We start from the raw sequence: 11,459 nt of genomic DNA, 5'->3' as shown, positions 1-11,459 counted from the left end.
AGGACTAACCGATAAGAAAATTGCCAAAAGTGAATATTTTTTAATCTTTCACGGGTCTAAAGGGGAATGAAGAAATTCCCATGCTATTTAAGTCGGTGTTTTCTTGGGATACAAAATCTTATCTTTTAGATAATTGAAATAGGAAAAGAAGCGATAGAATTGTGGGTTCAAGAGGTGCGAGGCCATACGCCGAGCAAAGACAGTGTGTGGGGGCGAGGCCCCCGGATGGGCAGATTCAGGAAATATGAAAAGCAAGTTCAAAAAATTCACTGTTGATGCAAAAGCCGATAGATAAATGCGAGGCCGTAGGCCGAGCAGACTCGGGGATCTGGGGACGGAGCCCCAAGTTAGCCAAAGGCTAGTTTCTTATAAAAATGTACAGTGCACTGTGCTTAAGATCGACAGAGACTCCTATCTTCTTTTTAGTATGTTAATAATAATAATAATAATAATAATAATAATAATAATAATAATAATAATAATAATAATACCAATCATCTAGCCGACACAATTATAGTGACATTTAATATCCGTCTGCATAATTCATCAGAGACTTCAATATCAAGCAACACAATAGCATCCCGCAGTTGAAGTTCCATTACCTATTCAACAAGAACTATTGAACTCAAAGCCTCCCGCTGATTTAGAAACTGCACATCTTAGTGGCACTCCTGTGATTAGCGCTCTGGTATATATTTATTAAAATCGCCAGTGACAACACAACCCCATCCTTCACGAAATTCAATGCCGATCCTCCTTGGCTTTGGGGACAAACTATGTATGTTCACTCTCTTCATTTTTATCTTTCGTGATTACGTTCCTTCATACAATAATGCAGCGTTCCCCAACCGGTGTGCCGCGGCACACTGGTGTGCCGTGAATGGGCCGCTGATGTGCCGCGAGGAATCGAAACAAAATTATTAATTTTATAGCAATCAAATTGCAAAACGTAGGAAAAAATGTATATTTGTATTTGACATTACTATGAACCTCTACTGTGAATCTACAATTTTAAGTTTCTGTACATTTCTAATGTTGACAAAAAATGGTTATCATTGTTATGACCATTATTGCTTCTTTATTGTTGCAGACTATTTCGTAACTTGAAAATTTAAAATATCATTCAATCCTTTCGACAAAGTACCTACATTTGTGTTTTAAAAGTAAATGAGATTTGTTTGTTCGTTCGTTATTTAGTGATCTTCCTTCTTAGTAAAAGGTTGGATACAGTTTTTAAAAATAAAGCGTATTTTTAAAAACTTGAGTCCAATATTTCACTGCAATTGTTTTCTATTTTTAAATCAGAATGAAAAATAAGCATAATAAGCACGGGGAAAACCAATGATCGAGCTTTCTTCTCTATGAGAAGGAGATCAACAATCACAGAAAAAATACCACTGTTTTATATTTACAAGTAATAATATCTATAAATGTGTCGTGAGAATCCAAGTAACACCCGTAGTGTGCCGCAAGTTGAAAAAGGTTGGGAAACACTGCAATAGTGTCATGTGGACAGTGCTTTCATATTCCACAGTCTTTAATAATTCACACTACTGTTGTGGTTCACAGTGCTCATCATACGAACTGTTCGCTCCATAGCAGTTTAATTCCAACCAAAAAATAATCTCTCAGATAATTTTCTACCCTCACCTGGGAGTCCAATGAACCCTGTACGTGCATAGAGTAAACATCAACAAAGGCAGACGATGCTTAATCGCCATGGTACTAGCATGTGACCTAAACAGAGGCACCAGCGCCACCATCTACCAAGCTGGACGACGATAGCCGAACCAACAGAATAAAAGGAGCTGCAGAACACCTCTCCGTATTAGTTTGCCTTGAAACTGGTCACCCTCACTTCCTCTTCTCCGCCTGATGTGGGCTAGAGAAATCTCCCTATCTTCACCGGCTGCTGTAGGCTAGAGAAACTTTCCTACATTCTCTGGCTGCTGTGGGCTAGAGAAACTTCCCTACCTCCTACGGCTGCTGTGGGTAAAGAAACTTCCCTACCTTTTCAGGCTGCTGTGGGCTACGGAAACTTTTCTAACTTCTCCGCCTGCTGTACGCTAGAGAAACTTGCCTACCTTCTCAGGCTGCTGTGGGCTAGAGAAACTTCCCTACCTCCTACGGCTGCTGTGGGTAAAGAAACTTCCCTACCTTTTCAGGCTGCTGTGGGCTACGGAAACTTTTCTAACTTCTCCGCCTGCTGTACGCTAGAGAAACTTGCCTACCTTCTCAGGCTGCTGTGGGCTAGAGAAACTTCCCTACCTCCTACGGCTGCTGTGGGTAAAGAAACTTCCCTACCTTTTCAGGCTGCTGTGGGCTACGGAAACTTTTCTAACTTCTCCGCCTGCTGTGGGCTAGAGAAACCTCTCTATCTTCTCCAGCTGCTGTACGCTATAGAAATTTGCCTACCTTCTCCGGCTGCTGTGGGCTAGAGCAATTTCCTTACCTTCTCCGGCTGCTGTGGGCTAGAGAAACTTCCTTCCATACCTTCTCCGGCTGTTGTGGGCTAGAGAGTCCCCCCTGACACTCATTTTATTAAACCCCAGAACGATCTTTAGAGAAACATTCAAAGATTTTATTTGTTCTAATTTTTATAAAATCAGTGTACATAACTTATATAAACTTTTGATTCATTTGTAGATGGTGGAACTAAAAGCCCGTGTAACTTTGACTACTGACTTCCGCACAGAAAATATTACAATATATTGTTAAGCAGAAAATTGATTTTTTTTTCTTCTAACGGAAACATGCATACCACTTGTAGTGACAAGGTAAAAAGAGTAGAAAAAGAAAGCCTCGTTTAGCAGGAACCTTCTTTATTCCTTAGAACAATGGGAAAAATATTGCATGGCAAGAAAAATCACAGAAACAACTCTTGTTTTGTTATTTTCAACCACACAGTTACTATTTTTGCAAGTTGTACTGTACTTCTGTTTTCCTCGTACTAAGGAGAAGGCCCTCGAATCACAGCTCAGCTAAATTCTTCTACAAAAAATAGTGTGCAACTACGTTCATTACTCACAAGAGGACTAGATTCCCAGACAAATAGTTTTTTAGCAATGCTGGAACAGTAAACAAAAAAAGAAGTACAAAAATTAAAGATCTACAAACAACTGGGTCTTCCAAGCATCACACAAGAACTATTTTCTCTCAATACAATTAATCAGTCCTCAATTACACTTTGTACGTCTTTTCTTTGCATAAAAACCTTTAAACAGGCTGCAAATTGCCTTGGATTAAAAAAAAAAAAAAAAGTCAAGGCAATAAATGCTTATTTTTATACGTGTGTATATATATAGTTTTCCTCTTATATAAAGTTTTTAATTTACAACAACTCATATAACAACATGTGTACAAGAATCTGAATTTGTTTCTTTTGTTATTTAGACCCCAGAAAAGAAAATGAAAAATCAAACTAATCAAGTTTTTTCCTCCTGTTTCGTTTTTTTTTTTTTCCTTGTTTGATCCTACAAGGTAGGTGAGGACATGTTTTAACATGTTGATGACGTCACAAGTTCAACAATAGTAGTTATCGATCGATTTATATATATATATGTATATAACAATATCAATAATTAATACCATCGTCGCATGCGTAAACAAATATACACACACCTAACACACTGGATTCGTCACATCACTTGTTTTTCTACGTTCTTTTAAAAAAATAATAATAAAAAGAAACTTGAACGAACACATTTAATAATTTGTTCTAAAAAAATGTCCTCACCACAGAACAGCCAACCTCTAATCTGGAATGATGCTAGCAACTGCTACAGTTAAAAGGGTATATTTTTGAATTTCTCTTCACAACCTTCGTCGCGAAATTTATTTTATATTTTTTATCATCTTTTTAATATAAAGTTCGACTACAGTTCCTGGTTTCTGCTACTGAAAGCGTTAACTATTTTTTTTTATTTTTTAAATATATACCCTTTACTACGATTGTTTGTCTATGCTTGAGTAACGTTTGCTTTTTTTCAAAAAAAGAAAGAAAAGAAAAATGGCCAATATTTATTCTTAGATTTGAACACTCGAGAAGTTTCTTTTTTTGCTTGAAACCACCTGCACTACGTTTTCACGTTCAGCCCTCTGGTGGACCAGTTCACTACAAAGATTCTTAGATAGAAATAACCTTCTTGTAACGGTATCTCCTCTTAGTTGTCCTGATTCCTCTTAAAAGCAATCTGTTCCACAGACTGAATGTAAGCAGCCGGGCAAATGGTCTCCAGGCAGAGTGCAACCTAAAGCAGTGCTAATTATATAGATTTGGTGATATTCTGGAATAATCTCTTCCCCCACCATTGCTCCAAATCAAAAGGCTTAAAATCTGAAAATAAAATACAAAAATATTAATACTATGAATATAACATATAAATACTATCAACACAAAAGAAATCAGGACTTAAAGAAAAACTGCTGTTCCTCTGATGCCAGTGAAAGTTCGCACGAGAGGAAGTGATAAAATATGATTCCCTTCCTTTTTCCCACAAGGAATCGTAAAGGAATGGGGCAAACGAGACACCGATTTAAAGCAAAAGCCTGGTCATCTGCAAGCAAGATACGTCATCTGGTAATGTAAAACCAAGATCCTGCATATGGCACTACTGCAGTGCTAACAGAAAGTTCGGATGAGCGGCCCATTCTGTCCCTGACCCAAGTATGGGAACTGCAACAATTAATACTCAGCGGTATTATTAATACCGCTTTGTTGTACATTTGCAGGAAGACCCCTTTCCTTCTGACATGTAGTGTTCTCTTTTCGGATGACAATGCGAAGTAACACCTAGTGGCAGCAATGGAAAACCATCTTGCCACTCGGTTGGAAGCGCATTGCCCATCCGCCGTACAGTTCCGACCTAGTGCCCAACGACTTCTATCACTTTCTGGCTTTGAAGTAGGTTCTCAGTGCAGGGCACCTTGGAACAAATGACAAAGTGAAGACATCCGTGTCTTTCAAGAGAGGCTTTTAAAACTTGTATAGCGGTATGATAAATACATCGACGCCCTTGTTTTTATGTGGAAAATTAAGGTAAGCTTTGTTCTTTATTTTCGCTATGTAAAATTTCAAAACGAATTTCTGAATATTGTTGGTGTCTACCTCAAACTGGGTTATTTTCGTGTCACCTTCATTAAAATTTTGTCTTGAGGCGGGTTTAAAATTTATACCAAAAATATAGTATCTCACAAACCCCTTAAATTTGGAAGATAAAAATAAGTAGAGACGTGACTCTAAGTTCGAAAATTCCGCTTCCAAGAGGGAGAGGGAGGAACATTCCATATTTTGCTTTCCACTTTCTATTCATAAAATAGCGAAAGTGGGAAAAATGTTGAAGCGTTAAAAAGGAATTTTTGAACATATTTAGCACTTGGGTTCAATTCATTTAGATTCAAATATGCATGCTGAAGAAGAAGGAAGGGGGGAGGGGTCAAATATACCTTAGAGATATTATCCATAAGCCTCTCCTTCCCGTATAAAGAATGGGCATTTCAGCTAATTTTCACTGACATTTTCGAATTTTGACTTTCAAGGGGACCTACTCAAAGTCGTCAGTTCGATCTTCGACAGTTCTTCAAACAGAAATTCATGATAATTAATTTTCATTAAATTATAAATAAGAAATTTTCACAAAATCAAAACAGACCAATATTGTAACAATAACAAGTGACAAGAAACATTCAGAGTGAATTTTTAGTGAGAAGTAACCAACTCACTACAACAAGATCACTAATTATCTACTAACTACCTTAACTGTATTTTTTTCCATTGTACAAGTTACCTTTTAACTGACTTTTAAATCTGATTTAAACTACTCGCTGGGCAAAATAATATGTTTATTGTTGAAAAAAATTGCACAAATATTGTTTATTGCAAACATTTTTTTACAACAAATGTGTCGTTTTGCTCAGCGAGTAGTTTTAATCAGATTTAACTGGCTCAGTCTTCGCTGATAGTGCACTGACAATACCAGCCTAAAAGTAAATTTATAAGTGGTTCTTCAGCATAATTTAACTCTGACCTTGAAATATCAAGGAAAATAATCTCATAAGAAAAGAGGAAGATTTGGAACAAGGTACGTATAGATTTTTATTCAAATGTACTCTATAGCATCTATTAGTAGTTACCCTTGAATACAAGTTTCTGTAATTCAAACAGAATATGGCATTTTTTAAGTTCGAGAGAAAAATTCTAAAATTGGCTCACGCACACTGAAGACAGAATATCAGTGAAGAGCAACAGTTAAAACCATGTGTATCTTCACTGCACCTTACAACGAGATACTTTGTATAAATTGATAATTACTTGTATTTTTGGGCAGAAAGTGCTTCTACATAAGCACTATACCAGATATAATGTTAATTTAAAAATAACAAAAGAAGAATGTTTTTAATATATGTAAGAAACATACATTATTGTATATTTAGTTGCTATGTAGTTGTTTATAAAAACCTAACAAACATGTATGATTGCCAGACAGTCTGTGTGCATATTCGTTCAAAGAGAATCAACGAATAAAATTGTTTAATACGTATCATCGTTTTGTAATTTCAGTATAAAAGGTGAGAATACTAGTAAATGTAATCACGGAAGATATGTTAAGGTGTGAATAATTACTACCACTAAAAATTTACTTATATTATTAGCCGAACCAGGGTTAACGATTACCTTTGGTGAATCGTTGTAAAAATTTTGGTTTACCTCACCCGGGAACTTGCTGTAAATTCATTCCCGAAGCAAAGTAAGGGTGAATTTACTTTTGTAATAAGGTTAATGAATACAAATTTCACAAGACTTAGGAGTGGTAGGATAATTATAAGAAAAATGAACGGTGAAGCAATGGAGAATGAATCCAATAATAGTGACAACGGTGAATATAGTGTAGCACCAGGAATGACATCAGAAGACCGAATCTTGCTAGCCTTACAGCGACAATTGATTCAGATGACTACCGAGTTAAAGCAGACGATAGAGCAAAAGTCCGAAGAATCCAACAAGCAATGCGAAGAATTGAAGCAGACGATAGAACAGAAGATAGAACAGAAGTCTGAAGAATCCAATAAACAATACGAGGAATTGAAGCAGACGATAGAACAGAAGATGGAACAGAAGTCAGATGAAACGAAACAGTCAATTATCCAGGCGATGAATCACATCTCCTCGCAGTTCGAGGAAAAGTTAAAAAGAATATCGGAGGATTGTCAGGGTAAGCACAACCACCAAATCCAAGAAATCAGTGATGTAAAAAAGGATTTAGAAGTAATAGAATCATCTGTTCAACAGCAAAAGATTCAGGTCATCAATAATTCTAACAACATACGTGCAAATACGCAATTGATAGCTACTCTACAGGAAGAAATTAGGACGCTACAGGTTAAGGACAACACATACCACAATAATATGGGTAGTGAGCGCTTGGAGTTTCCCCACTCACCAGAGATGACTTCGCCTTCACCTGTGTCTGATGAGGATATTATTTTAGAAGAAATTCATCCGAAGAGTACAGATGGGCGGAAAAGGGATGGTGCAACGACATATCACGTCATGGATAGGAATTGTCACCCAATAAGTACACGGAATGATAAAAGAAAGGTAAAGTTAAGTGTTAAGATGAGTGAAATACGGGCCATGAGTAAATTCAGTGGTAAATGTAATGAAAACGCTACTTCTTTCCTGGAAAAATTTCAGGACGAATGCAATATAATGAGTATAGATAGATCACAATATATGAAATTAATCCCTCATGTATTACTCCCACCATGTTCTTTATGGTTTAAAGCAGTACGTGATCACATCAATACATATGAGGAATTCAAAGCGGCATTGATCGCGAATTATGAAAATGACTTTTTGCTTGCAAATCGAGATGCTACCATTAGAAATCAACATTTCAATCCTCGTTTGCATAAATCTGTTGTAGAATTTGTCGTAAATACATACAACGAATTAAAAGTCGTTAATCCATTACAATCGGAATCTAGAATAATAGCATCGATTCGAAATTTGCTCCCATTTAAGTTACAACAGATCTTGTTTTCTACACAGTGTATGAGTTTCAACCATTTATTAATGCTTGTCCAATGCTATGAAACTCAATACCATGCTATGAATCAACAAGCAGGAGTGGGTAAAAGTAAAAATAATTCAAATCATTTTGTACCTGTTCGGAATCTAAATATCCAAAGTGTGAATAATACGGAACACAACCTAAGCCGAATAAATTCTAGCAATCAAAACGAGCAAAATAGGCAAAGTTATGTAGGGAATCAGCTTAACCTAATTAATCGTGATAATCCTGATGTCAAATCACCCAACAGAAGTAGACATAAAAACAATCAGAAGATAGGGCGAAATTACAGGAATACAACAAGCTACATGGATAGACGTAATTGGAGGTCAAGAGATGGCACTTCGTATCAAAATCAGAATCACGATGAAATACATGTACAACATGTTGTGGAACCTAATCATGATTGTGCAGTACAATGTACTTTATTAGAATCATATGCAAGTATGAATGTAAGCTGATTACCGTTAATGAAATTAGGTTAAACCCATATCAGTTATAGATTCTTGTGAACTTTTATTTTTAAGTTTATGTGTTAATATCAATAATGAAAACAATTCTTATAACTTCGCTATACAGACAATATGAGGAATTATAATTCGATTCATAATTGATTAAAAACAAAGATTATTTATATTAGATTGACTTGTGTTGAAAACTTAACTGCCAAAGATTATGTTAAGTGTAAGATTCATTCTATTAAGTTAATTATTCAACGATTATCTTGAATGAGATTCTCCTATATTTTGATGCCTTATCGATCCAATGTTTATTTTAAAATATTACCTAATATAATTATTATATAATGCGCCCTGGATAATGGTAACTCATGTTTGTTTCTTACGATTTTGACTTCGCACCCTTCAAAGCACTAACGCGGCAACAGCTTGCACTTCTTCTTCAGAGACGCTAGGACGACCTGCCCGATGCATGTCTGCCACAGTTTGCCGACCTTCGTTGAAGGCTTTTACCCATCGTGCCACTGTTCTGTACGGCAATGCCGATTCCCCACACGCCTCTTGAAGCCCTTGATGACACTGTCGTGCTGTACTTCTGGCACATTCAATCCTGATCCAACTCCATTGTTCCTGTTTCGAAAACATAGTGATACCTTTACGTTAGACCGCTCGCTCACAAGTGACTGTGCTTCCCTCGCTTGTGCGCCTACCGGTGACGTGGGACGGGCAAATCTATTTGCTCGGAGGGTAGGTAGGTATGTCAACAACGTGCGCTATCAGCGCCACTAGTACATTTCATTGCATAGTGTCTCCACAGCAGTGTTGCCACTATTTAAGTTCCAACCCTCGTACAAAAGCGGTTATTTGTAAGAAAAACCACTTGAGTTTGAAAATCCCGTAATATTTTGTTTCAAAGATTGTGCAGCATTTTGCGATTTGTAGAATTATTGTAAAACGTTTTTTGTATAATTTCATAATTGTAAGAATTGAGTATATATCTATATATATATATATATATATATGAAATTCTGACATGTGAGACGCGAGGGACTTACTATAAATAACCACCCCAAATATTGAGAGGCGAAGGGACTCACTATAAATAAGCACCCCGAATAGTTAGAGATGCAGAGACTCACTTTGATCAAGTATTTCGTTACAACAAATACAGAAAGGGGTTTCAAATCGGTCTATAACCTTCTCGTAGTAGCCCCTGCCTACTATAATTGTTCTTGGCTAACTGCAGAGCATTTCAAACCAGAAGACTTTTAGTACTTGTAATCTCCATATTGGATCCGCCATTTAGAATTTTGTAATTTTGACGTCAGATTCAGAATTAGCTCTCCTAACCCCCACCTGGCAGTATGTTTTCTTCTACATTAAATGATTATTTTCTGTCTATGCTTGGGGACCACCCCTAACGTTTAAAGGGTGGTTTCTACTCTTAAACCCGCGCCATTGCCGAAATTAAAAAATACGTGTCGATTATTTTTCGATGTTCTTTAACTATGCAAAGTTTCATTCAAATCGGTGAGTGACACTTCTGTAAGTCTCCTTGTCAGATTACATCAACGGTTCGACAATAAATCAAACTTTTTCAAAGGTGATTCATTTCCCAAGGTTAGTATTCATTATTGCCAATCCTTAAGCGCACAAGTGGCCAAGCTTTTTAGGTTTGACGAATTATTTTCATTTCAGAAATCACTCGCAGTTTATTTATCGTCAGTGGTGTACAATTATAATGAAGCTGAGGGCCATAATCGTGTGCTATGGATGTGGGGGAACGAAGTTTAAATAAATAAATAAATAAATAAATAAATAAATAAAAATAAAAATGAATGCTTTTTTCATTTTTTCCTTCCACTCCTCACACAGGACCGCGTGGTTCAGTAGTAGAGCGTTCACCTCTGGTGCATGAGGTCCCTGATTCGATCCCATCTCGACCGAGGTTTTCTCGGGGTTTTCCTGTTTCCTCCCGCTTTCTTCATTCCACCATTCCATTCATTTCTCATCATTGCCGTCTTCTTTAGCTTAACCGCCATAAGCGTGGGACGTAAAATTGAAAGATTTCATTTTTTCCACTTCCTCCACCCTCTAAAAAAGTGCATATTCAGGAACCTTTTGAACTCATCTATTCACACAAACAACAATCGCATTTAGAAAATGTTTCAAACACAAGAATAACGTTGTCTACTTTTTTTTATGGGGGGGGGGTTAAAATAAAGACTTTTTAAAATAGGAATTATGAACTATATTTTGGGCATTGGATATCTATGGCCTTTCAAGTCTTTCATGTATGAGGCATGATGTCCATCGGTGATCACACTGCCCGGGAAAATGGGAATGGAAGCGGCCTGGAACCTTTAAGTTAGGTAACTCCCGGTCAGTGTTCATTTACCTAGGTATGAACGAGGAAAATCCAGGAAAACCTTACTCAGGACTGCTCGCCTCAAAAGGCTTTCACATCTTTCCGACCGAGTGTCCCACCGGAAATCGAACGCGGGAACGCTCGCACCAAAGACAAAGCATTAGCTACTACGCTACACGGGGCCACTGAAGAGACTGTGTTACAACCTTGCGGCTATTATGAATGAATACGAAGTTCTTAGATTTAAAACATTTTATCACACAAAACAGTTCTAGAATGATTCCCAAGTACAAAGGTTCTTATTTAAAGCTACAGGGTGTTTCAAAACAGCACCGACAACGTTTGGGAAGTAATTCCTGACACTAAGATAAGACAAAAAAGTATAGACCAACGTGGGTGTACAAATGCTTCTTTTCGGAGTTATAGGCTTCCGAAAACACGAAAAAATGAACTTTAAAGGTCGATAGCTCTAACTATGGAATCTATCGCAGTCGAATCAAGACTTCACTTAGGAATATGTACGCTATCCAAAAATACATGTTTCAGAATCCCAAGGTACTC

At 37.0% G+C, this 11,459-nt stretch overlaps 1 protein-coding gene across 1 annotated transcript in view; it reads right to left on the bottom strand.

Annotated features, from left to right (window-relative positions):
• Positions 1 to 2,805: 2,805 nt before the first annotated feature.
• The window catches only part of LOC145682414 (MAPK regulated corepressor interacting protein 2), a 45,155-nt gene continuing 36,501 nt past the window's right edge, over positions 2,806 to 11,459 (bottom strand). The window contains exon 6 of the mRNA XM_081754036.1: positions 2,806 to 4,336. Within this exon, the coding sequence (XP_081610162.1) occupies positions 4,266 to 4,336 (71 nt within the window). The 3' untranslated portion in view covers positions 2,806 to 4,265. The remainder of the gene's footprint in view (positions 4,337 to 11,459) is intronic.

Source organism: Thermobia domestica, chromosome 3, assembly GCF_964235325.1.
Source record: "Thermobia domestica chromosome 3, izTheDome1.hap1.1, whole genome shotgun sequence".
NCBI lineage: Eukaryota > Metazoa > Arthropoda > Insecta > Zygentoma > Lepismatidae > Thermobia > Thermobia domestica.
The sequence above is the reverse complement of the archived record's forward strand: the minus strand, read 5'-3'. Positions and strand labels throughout refer to the sequence as shown.